Below are 22,406 nucleotides of genomic sequence, written 5' to 3'. Positions count from 1 at the left end.
GGGCTGAGTTTTGGCATCATCGGAGGTGGGGAATTTGCATTCACCACCCCCTACATATTCCCCAGGGAAACCACTTAACACACTTTGTTCCAAAAGTGCATTCTTACGTGGCACATTGTTCAATATAGTCTTTTGAACACCCAGGTCTCACATCGCATCCCCTCTCTCCCGAGGTGTCACATACAATCCCGGCCCACAATAAAACATAAACCATTCGTACATTCATTAATACAATGGACCCCAAAGATACTTAAAGTTAATTCCATAAGGTCTCCCAAGGATATTGCAGGAAAATGCCATATCTGTCACACGTGTTTCCTTTCCCCTAACCTCTGTGCACTTGTCTATCCTTACACTGTAAACTCCTCAGAGCAGAGATCATGTTTCAGTGTTTGGAAAGCACCAAGCACATTGTGAGCACTACCATAAAAACACAGTAAGTCATAATAATAACATGGAATATGTGAAATGGCTGCGGGTAATCTTGTCATATTTTATAAAACAGCATACACATTTATGATACTGTATAAATAACATTTAGGCAATGTTAAAGTACATCTAAATTGATCTTAGGCACTACTTGTTACAGTAAGTAAATAATTTTCAGACAAAAAAGTGGGATTTTTTAATACACTGCTTCTCTTTAGAAAGAAATGTACAACATTTAGGAACAAAATAAAGTTTACAAACACTCAAAAACAGGAGTAACAGTTCTAGCTATAAAAGTGTTCTGAAAATTTATTCTTCACATTCAAGATCTGTAGTTTAATTGTTTTGTGCTTGACTTATTGGTTCAATTGTTCACTGATATTTATTTCCATATTGCCAAGGTGATCAAAAACAGTTCTGAAAGGAAGATGTTGAGTTAATTATACATATGCTTTATTTTTAAGTCTTTTTAGTTTTTACATTATAATATGACTATTTATGAATGTCACTGCAGTGTAGTTACAGAGCACATTTTGTTTGCTTTAAATCACTCTTACCATGAGTTTATCTAACATGTTTTGAAATTCATATAGAAAAAAACCTGGAGTTCCTCCTGCCAGTCAAAACTAGTGTTCTACCACTTTAAACACTTATGCATATGGCAGGTTTCAGAGTAGCAGCTGTATTAGTCTGTGTCCTTAGAAAGAACAGGAGTACTCGTGGCACCTTAGAGGTTAACAAATTTATGAGAGAATAAGCTTTCGTGGGCTACAGCCCACTTCATCGGATGCATAGAATGCAACATATAGTAAGATATATGTATATACACATACAGATAAGTTGGAAGCTACCATACAAACTCTGAGAGGCTAATTAGTTAAGATGAACTATTATCAGCAGGAGAAAAAAACTTTTGCAGTGATAATCAAGATGGCCCATTTAGACAGTTGACAAGAAGGTGTGAGGATACTTAACTTAAGAAAATAGATTCAATATGTGTCATGACCCAGCCACTCCCAGTCTCTATTCAAACCCAGGTTAATGGTATCTAGTTTGCATATTAATTCAAGCTCAGCAGTTTCTCCTTGGAGTCTGTTTTTGAAGCTTTTCTGTTGCGAAATTACCACCCTTAAATCTTTTACTGAGTGGCCGGAGAGATTGAAGTGTTCTGCTACCGGTTTTTGAATGTTATGATTCTTGATGTCAGATTTGTGTCCATTTATTCTTTTGCATAGAGACTGTCCAGTTTGGCCAATGTACATGGCAGAGGGGCATTGCTGGCACATGATGGCATATATCACATTGGTAGATGTGCAGGTGAACAAGCCCCTGATGGTGTGGCTAATGTGAATAGGTCCTATGATGGTGTCACTTGAATAAATATGTGGATGGAGTTGGCATCGGGCTTTGTTGCAAGGATAAGTTCCTGGGTTAGTGTTTTTGCTGTGTGGTGTGTGGTTGCTGGTGAGTATTTGCTTTAGGTTGGGGGGCTGTCTGTAAACGAGGACTGGTCTGTCTCCCAAGATCTGTGAGAGTGAGGGATCATTTTTCAGGATAGGTTGTAAATCTTTGATGATGCGCTGGAGAGGTTTTAGTTGGGGGTGAAGGTGACAGCTAGTGGCTTTCTGTTATTTTCTTTGTTGGGCCTGTTCTGTAGTAGGTGACTTCTGGGTACTTTTCTGGCTCTGTCAATCTGTTTTTTCACTTCAGCAGGTGGGTATTGTAGTTGTAAGAACACTTGATAGAGATCTTGTAGGTGTTTGTCTCTGTCTGAGGGATTGGAGCAAATGCAGGTGTATCTTAGATCTTGGCTGTAGACAATGGATCGTGTGGTGTGTCCTGGATGGAAGCTGGAGGCATGTAGGTAAGTATAGCAGTCAGTAAGTTTTTGTTATAGGGTGGTATTTATGTGACCATTGCTTATTAGCACAGTAGTATCCAGGAAATGGACCGCTTGTGTGGATTGGCTGAGGTGATGGTGGGATGGAAATTGTTGAAATCATGGTGGAATTCCTCAAGGGTTTCTTTTCCATGGGTCCAGATGATGAAGATGTCATCAATGTAGTGCAAGTAGAGTAGGCGTGTTAGGGGACGAGAGCTAAGGAAGCATTGTTCCAAGTCAGCCATAAAAATGTTGGCATACTGTGGGGCCATGCAGGTACCCATAGCAGTGCCACTGACTTGAAGATATATATTATCCCCAAATATGAAATAGTTATGGGTGAGGACAAAGTCACAAAGGTCAGCCACCAGGTTTGCCGTGACATTGTCGGGGATACTGTTCCTGATAGCTTGTAGTCCATCTTTGTGTGGAATGTTGATGCAGAGGGCTTCTACATCCATAGTGGCCAGGAGGGTGTTTTCTTGAAGATCACCGATGGACTGTAGTTTCCTCAGGAAGTCAGTGGTGTCTCGAACATTGCTGGGAGTGCTGGTAGCGTAGGGCCTGAGGAGAGAGTCCACATAGCCAGACAATCCTGCTGTCAGGGTGCCAATGCCCGAGATGATGGGGCATCCAGGATTCCCAGGTTTACGGATCTTGGGAATCAGATAGAATACCCCTGGTCGGAGTTCTAGGCATGTGTCTGCACAGATCTGTTCCTGTGCTTTTTCAGGGAGTTTCTTTAGCAGATGGTGTAGTTTCTTTTGGCAATCCTCAATGGGATTAGAGGATAATGGTCTGTAGGATGTGGAGTTAGAGAGCTGCCCTACAGCCTCTTGTTCATATTTCAACTTATTCATGATGATGACAGCACCTCCTTCGTCAGCCTTTTTGATTATGATGTCAGAGTTGTTCCTGAGGCTTTTGATGGCGTTGTGTTCCGCACGGCTGAGGTTATGGGGCAAGTGATGCTGCTTTTCCACAATTTCAGCCCGTGCACATCGACGGAAGCAATCTATGTAGAAGTCTAGTCTGTTGTTTCGACCTTCAGGAGGAGTCCACGCAGACTCCTTCTTTTTGTAGTGTTGGTAGGAAGGATTCTGTGGGTTAGTACGTTGTTCAGAGGTGTTTTGGAAATATTCTTTGAGTCGGAGACGTCGAAAGTAGGATTCTAGGTCACCACAGAACTGTATCATGTTTGTGGACCTGGAGGGACAAAAGGAGAGGCCCCGAGATAGGACAGACTCTTCTGCCAGACTACGAGTATAGCTGGCAAGATTAACAATATTGCTGGCTGTGTTAAGGGAACCACTGTTGTGGGTCCTTGTGGCATGTAGTAATTTAGATAGTTTAGTGTCCTTTTTCCTTTGTAGAGAAGCAAAGTTGTGTTGTAAATGGCTTGTCTAGTTTTTGTAAAATCTATCCATGAGGAAGTTTGTGTGGAAGGTTGTTTTTTATGAGAGTATCCAGTTTTGAGAGCTCATTCTTAATCTTTCCCTGTTTGCTGTAGAGGATGTTGATCAGGTGGTTCCGCACAGTCTGTGTGATATAGAGATTGTAATGGATTTTTTACCGTTAGTCCTTTTGGTACGATGTCCATCTGTTTGCATTTGGAAAGGAAGATGATGTCTGTCTGTATCTGTACGAGTTTTTTCATGAAGTTGATGGATTTCCATTCTCTTCCATTCCATTCCATTTTCTCCTGCAGATAATAGCTCATCTTAACTAAATAGCCTCTCACAGTTTGTATGGTAACTTCCAACTTATCTGTGTGTATATATCTCTTACTGTATGTTCCATTCTATGCATCGGATGAAGTGGGCTGTAGCCTACGAAAGCTTATGCTCTAATACATTTGTTAGTCTCTAAGCTGCCACAAGTACTCCTGTTCTTTATGCATATGAGTTTATTTACATAAATCAGTAGTCCTACTGAACTCAGTGGGGAATCACATGTTTAACAGTTTCCAAGATTAGGCCTGCAAAATTATCCAAATTAGCAACCCTCTGCATGTGGAATGGCCAGTAACTTCAGGCAGATTTTTTCCAAAAGGCTGAGCCTGCAGACAAACATGCATGGAGTGCTCTGATTGACTCCTGTTACTTCAATGAGACTTACATGAGTAAAGTTACTCACTGAGTGCCTGGCTGCAGGAGCAAGTCCCAAGCAAATACTGGAAGATTTGACCCTAAAAGTAGGGCTTACTTTGTTAAACTGTTTGTGGCAAAGCCAACTTCATTCTGTATATGGTATTCTTTGCACTTACCTTCTTTGTAACAGGAAGGTTTATTTTTCTTTCATCTTTGCTTGCTTCTTATTTCTTTTCATCTTGCCTTCGTTGCACATTTGCTCACATAGTTGCCTTGCTTTTTGTTCACGATCCAGAATTTCTTTTGGGAACAGGCACTTCTCATCAAATACAGCTTTCAAGGCTAAAAAACAGGAATGAAATTCACATCAAAATCAATCATGTTGGGTAAGATGCACTCTTAAAAAGAAAGGCACAGAAGGGGGGAAAAAACAGAAACAAAACCAGAATAAATCTGAGAGAACAATACTGACTTTTTGCTTCCAGATCTGCTAAGAAAAGTTTGTGGCTTTTTGGAAATTACTTTACATTTTGCTCTTTCTTTTTGGCTTAATCTGTACATTAAGCATTTAGGCCCAGATTCTGCAAAGAATGCCCTGTGGGTAAAGTCCTGTGCCTCATATGGAGTGCTCATTCTAGGATCTGGACCTTAAAATTCCAGTCTGCCTCTGAAGATGTGAAGCTATGAATCCTCTAACATAGAGGGAGAAAGAACAGAGGTTGTTGTGGTTTTTTAAAACAAAAAAACAAAACACTGTTCTTTTAATTTATTTTAATCTCTTTATTGCTCTTAAGGGATCATAAAAAGCTGAAATCAAATTATCCTGTATTGAAACAAAAGAATTTAAACTGATAGTTGACTGCATGAGTGAGCAAGTGTACTGTGCACTGCTCATTACTTCTTAGGCAAGAAGCTGCATCCTTCATGCAGAATAGGAGATAAGGAAGCTGTCAAGGTTCCTCCCCCACTCTGAACTCTAGGGTACAGATGTGGGGACCTGCATGAAAAACCTCCTAAGCTTATCTTTACCAGCTTAGGTCAAAACTTCCCCAAGGTACAAAATATTACCCCTTGGACAGGCCGCTACCACCACCAAACTAATACTGGTTACTGGGGAAGAGCTGTTTGGACGCGTCCTTCCCCCCAAAATACTTCCCAAAACCTTGCACCCCACTTCCTGGACAAGGTTTGGTAAAAAGCCTCACCAATTTGCCTAGGTGACTACAGACCCAGACCCTTGGATCTTAAGAACAATGAACAATCCTCCCAACACTTGCACCCCCCCTTTCCTGGGAAATGTTGGATAAAAAGCCTCACCAATTTGCATAGGTGACCACAAACCCAAACCCTTGGATCTGAGAACAATGAAAAAGCATTCAGTGTTTTACAAGAAGACTTTTAATAAAAAATAGAAGTAAATAGAAATAAAGAAATCCCCCCTGTAAAATCAGGATGGTATATATCTTACAGGGTAATTAGATTCAAAAACATAGAGAACCCCTCTAGGCAAAACCTTAAGTTACAAAAAAGATACACAGACAGAAATAGTTATTCTATTCAGCACAATTCTTTTCTCAGCCATTTAAAGAAATCATAATCTAACACATACCTAGCTAGATTACTTACTAAAAGTTCTAAGACTCCATTCCTGTTCTGTCCCCGGCCAAGACGACTACAGACAGACCCCCAAACCCTTTGTTTCTCTCCCTCCTCCCAGCTTTTGAAAGTATCTTGTCTCCTCATTGGTCATTTTGGTCAGGTGCCAGCGAGGTTACCTTTAGCTTCTTAACCCTTTACAGGTGAGAGGAGCTTTCCCCTGGCCAGGAGGGATTTCAAAGGGTTTTACCCTTCCCTTTATATTTATGACACGCCCCCCAAATCTCAGCTAGGGTGAAACACTGGCTGGGATTTCTTCCTGGAGCTCTAGGAAAACAGAGTTAATAAGACACATGCATCTCTAAATATACTACCAAGTACATAAAGACTAACAATATTTTCCACATCTCAAGGACGATTTTAACCAGTTGATTCTGGGAAACTTTCACGGGAGAGTGCATCAGCCACTTTGTTAGAAGCTCCTGAGATGTGTTGGATGTCGAAATCAAAATCTTGGAGAGCTAAACTCCACCGAAGAAGTTTTCTGTTAGTTTCTTTGACGGTGTGAAGCCACTTTAGTGCAGCATGGTCGGTTTGCAGGTGGAAACGCCGTCCCCAAACATATGGGCGTAGCTTTTCCAGAGCGTAGACAATGGCATAACATTCTTTTTCAGTGACTGACCAGTTGCTTTCCCTCTCAGACAGTTTTTTGCTGAGAAACACTACAGGGTGGAATTCTTGATCAGGTCCTTTCTGCATTAAAACTGCTCCCACACCACGCTCGGATGCATCTGTGGTTACTAGGAACGGTTTGTCAAAGTCTGGGGCCCTTAGTACAGGGTCAGACATGAGTGTCGCTTTAAGCTTGTTAAAGGCCTTCTGACACTTTCCGGTCCACTGAACAGCATTTGGCTGTTTCTTTTTGGTTAGGTCTGTCAGTGGGGCAGCGATTTGGCTGTAGTGCGGTACAAATCGTCTGTAATAACCGGCCAAGCCTAAGAAGGATTGAACCTGTTTCTTTGACTTTGGGACAGGCCACTTTTGGATAGCATCCACTTTGGCCTGTAGGGGGCTGATAGTTCCTTGACCCACCTGGTGTCCAAGGTAAGTCACTCGGTTTAGGCCTATTTGACACTTCTTAGCCTTAACAGTTAGTCCTGCCTCCCTTATGCGCTCAAGGACTTTTTGTAGATGTTCCAGGTGGTCTGCCCAGGAATCCGAAAATATGGCCACATCGTCAAGGTAGGCGACTGCATATTCTCCTAATCCCGCTAGGAGACCATCTACAAGTCTTTGGAAAGTGGCGGGTGCATTTCGCAGCCCGAAAGGGAGTACATTAAATTCATACAGCCCGAGATGTGTGATGAAGGCTGACCTTTCCTTGGCAGATTCATCTAGCGGTACCTGCCAGTACCCCTTGGTTAAGTCCAAGGTAGAGATGAACTGGGCCCTTCCCAGTTTCTCTAATAGTTCATCTGTGCGTGGCATGGGATAGTTGTCTGGGCGAGTTACAGCATTTAGCTTACGGTAGTCCACGCAAAAACGTATTTCCCCATCTGGTTTGGGAACTAGAACCACTGGAGATGCCCATGCACTTTCAGAGGGGCGGATTACACCCATCTGTAACATATCCTGGATCTCCCGTTCTATAGCACTTTTAGCTTGAGGAGACACCCGGTAAGGTTGGACCCTAATTGGGTGAGCATTACCTGTGTCAATGGAGTGGTATGCCCGTTCAGTCAGTCCTGGGGTGGCTGAGAACGTTGGCGCGTAGCTAGTGCACAGCTCCTGGATCTGCTGTCGCTGCATACGCCCAAGGGTCATGGAGAGGTTCACCTCTTCCACACCACCAGCACATTTCCCTTCGTAATAGACACCTTCAGGCCACTCAGCGTCGTCTCCTCCCTGGGCTGTAAACTGACAAACCTTTAATTCTCTGGAATAAAAGGGCTTTAGAGAATTAATATGATACACCTTAGGCTTTCGGTTGGAGGTGGGGAATGCTATGAGATAATTAACAGCTCCCAGGCGCTCCTGGACCACGAATGGCCCTTCCCACGATGCTTCCATTTTATGGGCCTGGAGCGCCTTTAAGACCATGACCTGGTCTCCTACTTTGAAGGAACGCTCCCGGGCATGTTTATCATACCAGGCTTTTTGCTCTTTTTGAGCATCCTGTAAGTTTTCTCTAGCAAGGGCTAAAGAGGTTCGGAGGGTGTTTTGTAGGTTGGTTACAAAGTCCAGAATGTTAGTTCCTGGAGAAGGTGTAAATCCCTCCCATTGCTGCTTCACCAACTGCAATGGCCCCTTAACCTCACGGCCATATACAAGTTCAAATGGGGAAAACCCTAAACTGGGATGTGGTACAGCTCTGTAGGCAAAGAGCAACTGCTGCAATACTAGGTCCCAATCATTGGAGTGCTCATTTACGAATTTACGTATCATGGCCCCCAAAGTTCCATTAAACTTCTCCACCATGCCATTTGTTTGATGATGGTAAGGAGTGGCAACCAAGTGATTTACCCCATGAGCTTCCCAAAGGTTTTTCATAGTTCCTGCCAGGAAATTAGTCCCTGCATCTGTGAGGATGTCGGAGGGCCAACCTACCCTGGCAAAAATGTCTGCTAGTGCCTGGCACACACTTTTAGCCCTGGTGTTGCTTAGAGCTACTGCTTCCGGCCATCGGGTGGCAAAATCCATGAAAGTCAGTATGTACTGCCTTCCTCTGGGTGTCTTTTTCGGAAAAGGACCCAGAATATCCACAGCTACTCGCTGAAATGGAACTTCAATGATGGGGAGTGGCTGGAGAGGAGCTTTGACCTGGTCTTGGGGTTTTCCCACTCTTTGGCACACCTCACAAGACTGGACATAGGTAGAAACATCCTTGCCCATTCCCTCCCAGTGGAATGACCCCCCCAAACGGTCTTTGGTCCTGTTCACCCCAGCATGGCCACTAGGGTGATCATGGGCTAAGCTCAAGAGCTTGGCCCGGTATTTAGTTGGAACTACCAACTGTCTCTGAGGATGCCAGTCTTCCTGGTGTCCCCCAGAAAGAGTTTCCTTGTATAAAAGTCCTCTTTCTACAACAAACCTGGATCGATTAGAAGAGCTGAGAGGCGGTGGGTTGCTCCGTGCCGCCGTCCAAGCTCTCTGGAGGCTTTCATCTGCTTCCTGTTCGGTCTGGAACTGTTCCCTTGATGCTGGAGACATCAGTTCCTCATTGGATTGGGGACATAGGCTTGGTCCCTCTGGAAGCGATATAGGGGATGGAGCTGTTTGGACGCGTCCTTCCCCCCAAAATACTTCCCAAAACCTTGCACCCCACTTCCTGGACAAGGTTTGGTAAAAAGCCTCACCAATTTGCCTAGGTGACTACAGACCCAGACCCTTGGATCTTAAGAACAATGAACAATCCTCCCAACACTTGCACCCCCCCTTTCCTGGGAAATGTTGGATAAAAAGCCTCACCAATTTGCATAGGTGACCACAGACCCAAACCCTTGGATCTGAGAACAATGAAAAAGCATTCAGTGTTTTACAAGAAGACTTTTAATAAAAAATAGAAGTAAATAGAAATAAAGAAATCCCCCCTGTAAAATCAGGATGGTATATATCTTACAGGGTAATTAGATTCAAAAACATAGAGAACCCCTCTAGGCAAAACCTTAAGTTACAAAAAAGATACACAGACAGAAATAGTTATTCTATTCAGCACAATTCTTTTCTCAGCCATTTAAAGAAATCATAATCTAACACATACCTAGCTAGATTACTTACTAAAAGTTCTAAGACTCCATTCCTGTTCTGTCCCCGGCCAAGACGACTACAGACAGACCCCCAAACCCTTTGTTTCTCTCCCTCCTCCCAGCTTTTGAAAGTATCTTGTCTCCTCATTGGTCATTTTGGTCAGGTGCCAGCGAGGTTACCTTTAGCTTCTTAACCCTTTACAGGTGAGAGGAGCTTTCCCCTGGCCAGGAGGGATTTCAAAGGGTTTTACCCTTCCCTTTATATTTATGACAGAAGCACATGGCTCAAAGAATTAAGAGCATAATTTCCAAAGGTGCTGAATATCAGCAGCTCACACTAACTTCATCTAGAGTCATGAGACTTGAACTCAATGGGAATCTCTCTATTGACTTCAGTGGGCTTTGGATAAGATTCTTAATGATTTAAAGGATTAGAATTTTAAATAATTGACCATATCCTGATATTAAACAGAAGCAGAAACAAAGGTAAACAGAGAAAAGACTAATGAATACATTATCTATGTTTAATACATAATTAACTTGTAATTTACTAATTGGTAAATTTCTGAAGAAATTAGAGAGCAGTTCTAAAATCATTCAGAATATATTTGGAGTTTACAGTTTTTAATATCTAGGTGTGTGCTTGCGTGTGAATAATCTTCACTATAATTTGTTGTTATTAATACTTAGGGAAAGAGTTGGGCATTTAGGTCCTGACCCAAAGGCCACTGAAGTCAATGGGAGTGTTTCCATTGGCTTCAATGGGTTTTGGAGCAGGACAGCAAACAGAGTAAGGGTTAGACTTTGCAAATGGATCCACACAAATTCCCTACCTCACAGTGGTTTTGTAAGGATAAATACACTTTCAGGTTGTAAGGTGGTCAGATACGACAGTGGTGGGGGCTCTATAAGTGCCTGGGACAGGCAGAATTCCCATGACATCAGTGAGGCTCTGCACAAGAACAATGGTGCACTTGTGCCCAGGCCTTGATTCAACAAGATGATCAAGCACATGCCTAACCTTCATGGGACTTCAATATGGCTACTAATATGCTTACAGTTAGTCACCTGCTTAAGCACGTGCAAGATAAGGTCTAACTGTTGACATTTTAAAAAAAATTCTTACCTTGATTTTGGTAACTGATAGCCCATAACTACTAATTGACAGAAACTTGACTGACTTGACAAGGATCTATATTAAAGATCCATATTTGGCCAATAGTTGCTTTCCCAGATTAGTGAGATGCCATCACCACTTTATTATAAACTTGGATTTACTAAGTGTTATGTTTGTGACATTTGATTGTTGGTTTTATTACCTTTGAACCTACCAAATTACACTTAATTCAATTCATGTTATTACACATTGGATCCCAATCTTTACTTTTTGTGAATTTATGTTATTTTGGTTAATAGAATAGAATGTACATATGGAAGTGTAAAATCTGCTTCTTCAGTCTATGCGTCATGAATTTCAGTTGGATTAATGAAAAGAGCATGGAATCAGTCAGACATAAATATAACCCTACTATTCCACATCTGAATCTTTCACAGGAGCAAGTCAGAAACAAAGCGAGAGAGAGAGAGAGAACACCAGTAGGTTGGTAAACATACACTGTGAGAAAAAAAGATATTTTTGCCAGCTGGGAACAGGCACCTGACTAGTAAATAAAGTTCATGTGGCAATTAATCCAACCTCAAGATATAGATTACAGAAGCAATCTTTAAAATTAAAATGTAGACATGCAATGCCAAAATTTGGCCTTGCTGATTCAGCTGCAAAGGCTTTCATTTAATTGGTTCATCCCCCTCCCAACCCCCAACACACACATGCACTCGCAGTGTTTTCCTCATACTTCTCAATTGACCCCTGCTGATTGGCTCACACAAACCTAACAGTAACTCACTATAACCATGAATTATTGACATTAAAATGGCTAAATTTTGTAGATGAGCCTTATCAAATAAATATTACAATGATGTGTTCTACAACAGGCCCTCAATGCTATAGTAGAATGGTTAGCAGTGATGTTTCAACATCAGGATTTCTGAAGGAGCAGCAAAAGGAGAAGCACTGGAGAGTCATCAAGGAAAATGCCAGAGAGAGTAAACAATAAACAATCAGACAAGCCAATTTTCTTTATGGATCAACACTTAAACAGTTATATAAACCTTGCCAAAAAAGTCAGCTTGGTTTTGTGTGGGAGGGAAAGTGTAGGTTGGCAAGAGGTACAGAAAACCCATATGTATTTTAAAGAACAGTCCGATGTAATAGTTATTTTATTGAGGATCCATTTTGTGATTGTTTTGTAGGAATATGTAAAGCACAGTGTAATGGCTCAAGATCACTCTGTAATCATTGAGTATAGCAGTAAATGTTTTCTCCAGTCAGCCTGGATAGAACTGCTCTGCACATATCTTCTCACCATTTCCCTCCTTGTTTCACTGAATTTTTGTTTTTCGTGAGTGCTTTTGTTATTGCCAGCCATATGAAGATTCAGAAGTTGGGTGTGAAAAGCTGACTGAAGAATTGTCTCTTTCTGCCATTTCTTGAATGGGGCTACGTCAGAGATGGCATTGCTCCTCATGCTTGTCTAGACACCCTTCTGCCCCATCTGTCACCTCCTATCTTTTTTTGATTGTCAGTGGGAAGGAGTCCAGTGTGTGCTCTGAAAGTTTCCGTAAAGGGGGACTCCTCAGCATACTACCAGAAACATCTCGCTTTATCGGGACACAAATCAGCTTAGCAGAAATTCACTGGAATATATATTTTCTCTCTCTCTCTCGTTTGTCAAAACCTGTTAAAAATAAGATTGTTCTTTTCTGCCAAGAACAGAATCAAAAGTGAATGCTTCAGAGTAATCCTGTCTCGGAACATTTAGGAGCTGATTCAAAACCTACTGAAAGAAAGACCTCCCATTGACACAGACTGCAGTAGACTTTGGATCAAGCCCTTACAAAATGAGAAGTTGTTCAAATAGGATTATGTGTCCTGCTGCTGTGTTGAAGCCCCAGATCAGCAGCTAAGCAATAAATCTTAGAGTTCTCTATTACCTTCATCTTATTTTTGCACAGATGGCAAAAGCTAGTAACCTTTATTTTTGCCTTTCTGTACTGAAAGCTGGAGAAATGTGAATATAATCAAGGTCTACTTACTTTCTGAAAGAGTAGGGAGCTTCAGATTTTCAGGGCACTTCTCCTCAGTCATTTCCCTGAAGTATTTGTCAGGGTTTAGAACAAAGTCAGGCTTGTTCATTTCAACAACGTCCTCAAGGGCTCCAATATTTAATGACCTAAATGTTCCTTTAAAACAGCAGGATTACTGAAAAACCATAATTAATTCCACATAACAGCCCAATTGTATTTTGAAGATAAGATAACTTTTCTTGTCTATCTTCATTCATATTACTCCATTTGTGCTGCTATAATACTCAGAGACAAGAAACATTCAGCTCTGTAAACACAGCTGTACAGATTAAATCAATGATCATTTTTATTTAAAACAACCAGAGAAAGCTCAAGATTGTCGGTTCTTAGCTGAGAATTCAAGGGGGGAAAAAAACACCCAGTTTTCACTTGGAAGTGACACTTTTCACAAGTCAATTTGGATATTCTCCAATTTCTTCTCTATAATACATAACATCCTCCATAAAATACAGAGTGAAAATAGTTTCTTATACCTATTTAAGTAAAACCAAAGAAAATGGATTAGGTTTCTAAAGATAATTAACAATGTTAAGGGCCACCCACTTATTTTTGTTTTATCACTGAGAACAAGAATGGGTCCATCCTGTGAAATTCCAGATACTAAAAGAGTTTCAATTATTTCTTAAAGATGTAATTCAAAGTTATTTGAAGCAAATTACAAATGCACTTGATAAAATGATATAATATTTATGTAGCACATCTCAACCAAATCAATAGTGCCCCAACCTCCTTTACGCTGCATTGGCCAAATTTGAAAGTAGGGATGCCTAAAGTGCACCTGTAAGAAATGAATGTGCCCCCACCCACAAATCATGTAGTTCATTGAGTTCACTGCAAATTGGACTTCTTGTCTCCACCTGGATTCTTTTTGTAGGAGAGCAGGTTGTGTCTGAGTGCAGACATCTATTGTAAGGTGGCCCAAGGAAGAGACCAGAACCGTTATTAACTCCCTATCAGTAGAAAAACTCCATTACCATTGGTTCGCTCAGGCTTGCTCCCCAGGAAAGACCCCATAAGATTCTGTATTTACAAATATGCAAGATAACAACTACTGAGGTTATGAAGTCAAAATGACTGTTTACCAGTGGAGTTTTGCATGGTCTTCCCATTGAAGAATTTATGTTTCTTTCCTTTCTGGATTTTGTATTTTTTACCCAATATCGTGTTGTCCCATGGACTGATCCTAGAAAGATACAAGTGACTTTTTTTTTTTTTGGCTAAAATTTAAATGCAAAAACAAAATGATAGGCATCTATTTTGTCTCCTCCTGAAGTTTCTATTTTTATCCTTTGCCTGGCATATGTTATCATGCATTCAAAGGGTCACACCTTTCTGGGTCCAAATACACTGACTGTCAGAATATAGTACATGTATATAGCTCCATATGGATTTTGTTTCAGTAACCAAATGCTTCATGACTACATATAATCTTATAGGGTCTGATTAGAAGTCTATTGAAATCAATAGGAAGGTTTCCATTGACTTCAGTGGGCTTTGGATTGGGCCCATAGTCATTTTTATTATTCATGTGTAAAATGACTTACTGATCATTGAAGTATGAGGCTGGATGTTTAACAAAAAAGAATCTAATGATTGCAAAAATCTCTTTGTAGTGAATGAAAGAAGTTTTCTTTCACTAAGATCCCATGAGAGAAAGCACTTTTAGGCCATTTACCAAGACTCCAAGCCATCCTCCTGGCGAGTAAGCACTTTTCCTTGTGACTATAACTGTGCAGAGAAAAGCAATTCTGTTTCGCAGAGGTTTTTAAAATTTGGAACAAAACCCCAATATTTTGAAGTTCTCTGAAAAAGAGAGTGGAGTACCAGCTCTGGGGCCTTGTAGCCTATCAGAACTGTAGGCCTGGAGCCCCAGCTGCCAAGGAACTGGGCCAATGGGCTAGCAGGAAACTTGGCAGGCAGGTTTTCATTGGAACTTTGGCAAAAATCGAACCATCTCTGTGAAACGTTTTGATTCTCTCAAATCAGAATATTTTGAGAAAATAATGTTTTGTTGGAATATTTATGACCAGCACTACTTTCCATCCAGACTCACGGTCATTCTGTTAAGAAATAATAAATATGATTAACCTACTACACGAGCTACAGCCTCATGATATTATAGGTCTACAAAGAGAACATGCTGTAAAGGAGTGTCATTGCACCTTTAATGCTTTGGAACCACATCAACGTGTTCTAGCAATAAGCACTAAGAGGCCCCACTTCTGATGCATCTGGCCCTGACTGAAGATGTAATTGCTCCCAAGACTACATACTAGTGAAATATTTGCTAGAGTACACAAACACCATTCTCCTTTCTCATATGCTTGTAAAAGGTATTAGAATTGGAACAATTCCACCTCTTTGTCTTCAGGTGCTTCTGAAAAAAAATCAGCTTCCTCTCTCAAGAGAAGTCTACTAAACCACCTGTTCTGCTCCAGGGTAGAAGGGAAATCTGGCACTTCTCTAAGCACACATTTAGTATGTTTCTGAAAACAGCAGAAACTGCAATCTTACTGAGCCCAGAGATTTTGCTGGGGAGCATTTGGAGAATGCTTAAGCAAGGTATGTGCTCATTGTTATATTGCAGTGGTTCAACTTGGATTATTTTTTGGCAGTTTTTTTCATTTTCTATTAAAATATTAAAACTTGTGGATACTGGGCCTGATTCAGAAGTCATTTACCATAGAGTAAATCAGGAACTACTGCACTGAAATCACTGGAATTGTTCTAAGATTATAACGAGATCCATTATATTTAAAAATGCTGCTCACCACAATAAATACTTATCACTTGCTCTTTAATCTTTAAGGACGTACCACTATGCTCTGCACAAACATTCTTATCTATCACAAAAATGCTGTTAATTTGAATCCATTTTGCTCATACTTTGCTGACATTATGTGACATTTCTAATAATCTCATGTAAGAATATAACCTTTTATTAATGTAAATATTTCATGCTATTACATTCAGGAATTTTTTTAAGCCAAAGAAGGACTTGTGTACAGTTTAATTTTACTGCTCTTATGCCTTGACACAGTCCATGTTACAAAGAGTCATTAAAGATGTAACATTTAGGAGTACACTGTATTTTCTCAGAGATATAGACGTAACTACTTGAGCATTAAGAACAAATATAAACCCTTGGAATGGGAGGTAATGAATTGCATACTTATTATGGTTATGATAGAAGGAACAGTACAGTCTAAAAAATATCACTAAAGCAGCATAAAATGTGTCAGGAAGTAATCCAATCACAGAGAGTTTTTTAAATGCTTAACAAACTAACACATACCACGCTAGGGCTCATTTATAGGAAAGAAGCATGGCCTAGTGAATTGAGCATTGACTTGGACTCAGGACACCCGAGTTCTGCTCCCAGCTCTTCCACTGGCCTGCTGTGACAGTTCACCTCTCTGTCTCAGTTATAAAGTATATGAAACAGTAATATAATGGGGGGGAAATAGAAAGTATAATCAAACTTAACCCCTTCATAAAGCATTCTAAGATCTACTGATGAACAGAAGGAGCTAGGTGGTATTATAACATAGGTATGGTATGGCCCTGCACTGCCTAATGGGACACTCCAGGAGGAATTCTGTGCAGAGACATTGTGGCTCTGTCTCTTCAAAGGGTACATGATTTTCTGACAGAAAATGCACTTTTGCAAAATTGACATTTTCTGTGGGGAAATTTCAATTTTGCCAAAAAAAAAGAAGATTTTCCATCGGGCAACAAACCACAATGAAACATTTCAGTTTGGGGAATGTAGAAACATTTCATTTTGATCAAAAATGAAGAAATAAAACATTTCAAAAATTCCAAACAAAAATTGTTTGTAATTTCTGTTCCACAATAAATAAGTAAACACATACATAACAAAAATAAACTTTTTTTGTCTCAGTTGGGGATGAAAACAAATGTGTTTTTTTTTAAATGCCAAAGTCTGCCATTGCAACCCCCCTTTTGATAAATGACTTACATGTTTACAGATTCTTCTTTGTCTTCCATACCAAGTATAGCTTGTTCTGGGGGTTTAGGAGATGGCTCTCCTCCAAGAACAGGGGCTTCTTTTTTCTTTAGAACGTCATCCTTTTCTTCCCTTTGGCCCATATTTTCATCTTGATTTTGTTCTCCTTTGTGGTGGGAAGGAGCATTTTCAATTCGCCAGTGCTCTTCCTAATAAGCAGAGCAGAAAGCATTTTAAAGCCGCTCAGAACTAGAAATATTTTACTACTTTTTTTTAAAACCCCTTTCATATAGAAGTATCACCAGATGCAAAATTTTAAGACAGTTATTGGTTTTCATTATTTTCTTGCATGCTTACGTGAGCAACTGGTCCCCTGGACCCAGATCCATATTATGTACATTACAGTACCTCATAGAGCAGTGGTGGGCAACCTGCGGCCCGTCAGGGTAATCTGCTGGCGGGCCACCAGTTTGTTTACATTTGCACAGCTGCCCACAGCTCCCAGTGGCTGTGGTTTGCCGTTCCTGGCCAATGAGAGTGGTGGCCAGCACGTCCTTGTGGCCCACGCCACTTCCTGCAGTTCCCAATGGCCGGGGCCGGGAGCCACTGGGAGCTACGGGCAACCGTGCAAATGTAAACAAACTGTCTGGCGGCCCGCCAGCAGATTACCCTGACGGGCTGCAGGTTGCCCACCACTATCCTAGAGGCTACACCCAAGATTAGAGTCCCGTTGTGCTAGGCACTGTATAAACTCAGAGACTGAGACAAACACAAGACCCTGCCTTGAAAAACTAATCATTTGAGCTAGTTCAACAAATTCCTGACCCCCCCCTCCACCTCCACTGAAAATATATTTTAGTTTCTTGAGAGAATAATGTATACTTTGATTACATTTTTCACATTGCTGATCAGAAAAATTGAAGACTCTTATAGCAACATGTCAGATAATTTCTGTTAAAAATGTCAGTTGTCTGTTTCGGCATTTCTGATTTCAAACATTTTCATTTCCCAAAACTTTCTGATCTTTTGACTCTTTGTTCTTATTTGGAACAAAAACTAATTTCAAAAAGCCAAAATTTCCCCCCAAAGGGATACAAAAATTTTCCTAACACCTCTACTAACATACTGAGCAGAAGCTTGTAATGTTTTAAATGTTTTAGGTAGTTAAGGAATGAGCAACTATGATGAGGTGAATAAACCCCAAACTGGAGAGTTAAGGACATAGGAACAATTCTGGGCCCAGAAAGCCCCACCTCCACAGCCCGGCTCCAGTTGGAAGAGGGACTCAAAAGGGAGTCTCTTCAGCACAGCAGGGTGGCAGGCAAAAGAGGCAGAGCTGCACTCACTGCTGCAGAGGGACTACACCATGGAGGCCTCCTCATGTGGATGTGTCCTGAACAGAGCCACGAATACCTAGCCTACTGAGACCCCCAGATTGCCAAGGACAGCCACCAGTCATGACACATCATGATGGTGGGAGCAGAGCTGTAGGAAGGGACCCAGAGGAGAGTGGTCATGGGACCACAGGTAGCAGATTCCTGCTTTACAGTGCTCAAGAGGACCCTGGGTGGGAAATCTGGTGGAGTGGGCCCAGATTTCCCTACCCCATATCACTAGGTGGACTCTTACCACTAGGCAGGGAGGTTCACCCCACTCATAGTGACTAAATGTGATATATTATTAAATCATTATTTATCCTTATTAGAGCTATGATGGTTTCACAATGTTCCATCTGTTCTTCTTAGAAGACATGTCTCCATGATTCAGATATTATCTGCTGAACATGGCTTCAGGAGTAGTGGTAGGTAAGAAAAAGTCAGTGGTGACTAGAGCTGGACAGTAAACAATTTTCCTGCACCAAAAAAGTTTTCCAAATCAGACAGATCAGGGACTTGAACCTGGGTCTCCCTAACCACTTTCTCTTTGGCCCACTGGTACAAAGTTGTGCAGCTCCAAGAGGCAAGGTTCAGAGAAGCCTAATTTAGAATAGCCAGTAGCCTATGGTTTAAGTCAGTCCCCGAGCTGTGCAGACCCAGGTTCAAATCCCTGCTCTAAATCAGCTATTGGGAGAAGCAGAGTATCTTTCTTGCTTGTTTTGGCCAGAAGTTCCACCCTGGACTTAAGAAACCTTCCCAATAAAAGTTTTGTCAAAAACGGATACATTTCCATGAAATGTTTTATCATTTTCCATCTAAAAACCATTTTGTCAGGAAATTCCAGATCAGCTCCAGTAGTGACTCAATCTTTGCCCAAAACTTGAGTGGGACTGAAACCAAGCATTCTGAACTTAAATAAAAAGTGTGGATGACTTCCTAGCCACATGTATGTTTTCATTTGCATTCTGTTTTCCCAGACAAGAATTCAAGTAGACATGCCAAAATCTAAAGAGAAAATCTGTTCAAGCTATTTCTGCTATGTCCTGCACAGGAAGAGCAAACATGGTTAAATGGAACGGCAGACCCCCACAGGACAGCTCTGGCAGTATAGAAGCTGATGTGAAGGACCAGCAGTGAAGCAGTTAATTAAAAAGTCATGTCTCTGGAAGTGAAATGTTCTCTGTCAGCCAGCGCTACCCATAAGAGTTGCTAAGAGAAGTGTTTCTACCTGGCCAAATATTCCAATTGTTGTACCACACACATCACTAAGAACAATACTGCAGTCTGAAGAGGAGGAGAGGATGAGCAGGCAACTGCTTCGCACACAGATCTCCAGATAAGTAACACAGTCATTGTGTGGCTGAAATGATCTTATCAGGCGAGGTGGCTGGGTTACCTTGTTCTCACTGGAACCAAGGCAGTAGTCCTGGTGAAAAGGAAATGGCAGTTATCTGAGGAAAGGTGTATTTTGGACCTGGAGATCTTCTGAGCAAGCTCCATAGCTTGCTGTGTGAGATAGATGGAGGAGCAAACCCTGCCCTTGAAGGAAGGATGGGGGCAAAACTCTAAGATTTTCTTTCCCCTGTGTTTTAAAGAAAAATGAGATACTTTTGACAGTCAGGCTTTGTATTAGGTGCCCCAGGGTCTGATCCAGCACCCACTGAAATCAATGGAAAGACTCCCACTGACTTCAATGGGTACTTAGGCCCCAAGTTTGAAAATGTTGGTCAATCTTTTTACTTTGTTAGAAAATAGGTAAAACCCAACTTATTTGCATGTATCACAACAAACTGGGAACATGAGAAATACAAAGAGAGAATCAAATACTTTCCTTGTACCTGTATATTCCATATTTTCACCCATCCAGCTAGATCACCAGTAATGAGGTATTGACTCATTTTATCAATGGTCATGATAATGGATCCAGCTCCACTGTGTGCTTCAAACTCTGCCATAAGCTGGCTTTTCAAGGTATTCCAAAACCTAACATAGCCAGCACCTCCACATGACACTAAATTTGCTCCACCTAAAACACAGAAATGTGGCTGAATAAGCAGAAAGAATCAGCAGCATTTATTATTATAAGCAATTCTCTGTTATGCAGGAACCCATATTTCTATTTTTGTCACTGTTTCAATATTGTGCAGAGCACCTTGGCACAGTAAACTCCAGTCACATGAAATATGTTTTACTCAATAGATATTTGAGGTATGTAGTTCAGAGCAATACAACAAAACAAAGTCTAGTACTAAAAACACTCTTTGGGGACCTGTTGTTAACCTTTTCATGAATATTGTGATACACTGTAATCTTTATGTAATTGGTTCTCTTTATGGGAGTGAAAGGAAACCTGGTCAATCAATTTATTTTATAGATACAGAAAAAAAACCCTAAATAGAGCCTTTAATAACAGATTTCTTAATAGTTGCAGATAAATCTGCAGACGTTTTCCAATATGCTTTGCAAATACATGATAAGAAAAGGAGTACTTGTGGCACCTTAGAGACTAACCAATTTATTTGAGCATAAGCTTTCGTGAGCTACAGCTCACTTCATCGGATGCATACTGTGGAAACTGCAGAAGACATTGTGAGCTGTAGCTCACGAAAGCTTATGCTCAAATAAATGGGTTAGTCTCTAAGGTGCCACAAGTACTCCTTTTCTTTTTGCGAATACAGACTAACATGGCTGTTACTCTGAAACCTGTCAAATACATGATGTTGACTCAGAAAATGTCTGATTAAAGCAGCAGAAGTTATAATTTACGTTCTTAAAGGCAGAGTTGCATATACCAGTACGAAACCAAATTCTGCCATGACTTGCATCCTGTGCAAGCTCATTGACTTAATTGGAACTGCAGGGGGTATAATCCAATACACAGTTTGGATGTCTGTATGTAGCCAGGCTTCAGATACAGACCAGTTCCGCTGGATTATTTAAATTTACTGTCAATATGAGTTCTGGGCAAATCAATTCAGACGACAATGAGAATGAATGCAAAACAAAAGAACATTGTTTGAAAAATATTCTAACATGCTATAGGAGAAGTATTGTAAGGTCTTTATTGAGGGGCAAGAAGGAAAGGAAACTGTGAAAGCAATAATCAATTATCACCATTAATAATGAGCTTTTCCAAGTACTGATGTTCAGTTTGGGCAAAGTAAGAAGAGCCACCATTCTACTGTGTAGAAATTACTTTACAGTACCTGTCACTGAAATATTCTTTCTAGCTTCTAGGAATAAAAGCTTAGTAATAGCATTGTTGCACTCAGTGTCAGTGTCATAGAAGTCAGCTACAGACATTGTATGTCTTCTAGAGGACATTCTTCGAGCAGAACTAAGTTGCTGTTGTAGTAACAGAGTATCTGTAAGAGACATTCCCTATGATAGTCAATAAAAGGATTTTATGTGTATAAGTAGACATGTCAAAAACACTTGGCATCTGATTTTTTCCAAGTTTTTTTTTTTATCTGTTACTTTACATATGCAAATGAAATCTTTTGGATGTTCATACTATTGAAACTATTTATGTGAGCCAAATTCTGCCACCCTTACTCTTGGTGAGCAGTATCTCACCCTGCAAGTTGCCCTTTGGATTTCAATAGCACTATTCACAGAATAAGGTTTTTCCTCAGCAGTAAAAATGGTGGATTCTGGCTCTATGAGATTTCCAGTCTCCTGTTTAATGAGCACAAAATATATTAACTAGCTCATTTTCTATTGCCAGCAGCTGGATCAATGAGTTGCATACATAATTTGTATTATGAAGAAATACCTATTTGAAGAGAAGTTTTCCCCAGTTATGGGGGGCCAGATCCTCAGAGGGTATAAAATGACATAGCTCTATTCATGTCAGTGCAGAAGTGCCAATTTACACTGTCTGAACATCTGACCCATGATCTCTGCGGAATGTTTACTGAACAGCAGGACCATTAAGAGTCACTTAGCTGTAATTTGATCTGCACTGCCTGGACCAGATCTTCAGCTGATTAAAGTCAGTGTGGTTCAATGCAGTTATGCCAATTTACATCAGTTTAAGATCTGCTCCTCTGGGGTTTAGACCCTTTAAAGATCAGAAAGCTCATATGGTTCCTTTGCCATATCTACTGT

General features: G+C 40.8%; 1 protein-coding gene across 3 annotated transcripts in view; it reads right to left on the bottom strand.

The window, feature by feature from the left end:
- Positions 1-645: 645 nt before the first annotated feature.
- Positions 646-22,406, bottom strand: part of WDR49 (WD repeat domain 49) — a 72,433-nt gene continuing 50,672 nt past the window's right edge. For 2 of the 3 annotated variants that reach the window (XM_084640021.1, XM_084640022.1), the window contains exons 12-19: positions 21,503-21,661; positions 20,135-20,322; positions 19,525-19,722; positions 16,933-17,129; positions 14,033-14,133; positions 12,900-13,046; positions 4,578-4,743; positions 646-846 (exon numbers count right to left, since the gene is read on the bottom strand). In XM_084640021.1, coding sequence (XP_084496147.1) covers positions 4,598-4,743; positions 12,900-13,046; positions 14,033-14,133; positions 16,933-17,129; positions 19,525-19,722; positions 20,135-20,322; positions 21,503-21,661 — 1,136 coding nt within the window. In that variant the 3' untranslated portion in view covers positions 646-846; positions 4,578-4,597. Of the gene's footprint in view, positions 847-3,744; positions 4,014-4,577; positions 4,744-12,899; positions 13,047-14,032; positions 14,134-16,932; positions 17,130-19,524; positions 19,723-20,134; positions 20,323-21,502; positions 21,662-22,406 lie in introns of those variants that run through there. The other variant, XM_084640020.1, reaches the window with a different exon arrangement.

Source organism: Lepidochelys olivacea (genome assembly GCF_965140295.1).
Source record: "Lepidochelys olivacea isolate rLepOli2 genome assembly, chromosome: 9".
NCBI lineage: Eukaryota > Metazoa > Chordata > Testudines > Cheloniidae > Lepidochelys > Lepidochelys olivacea.
The sequence above is the reverse complement of the archived record's forward strand: the minus strand, read 5'-3'. Positions and strand labels throughout refer to the sequence as shown.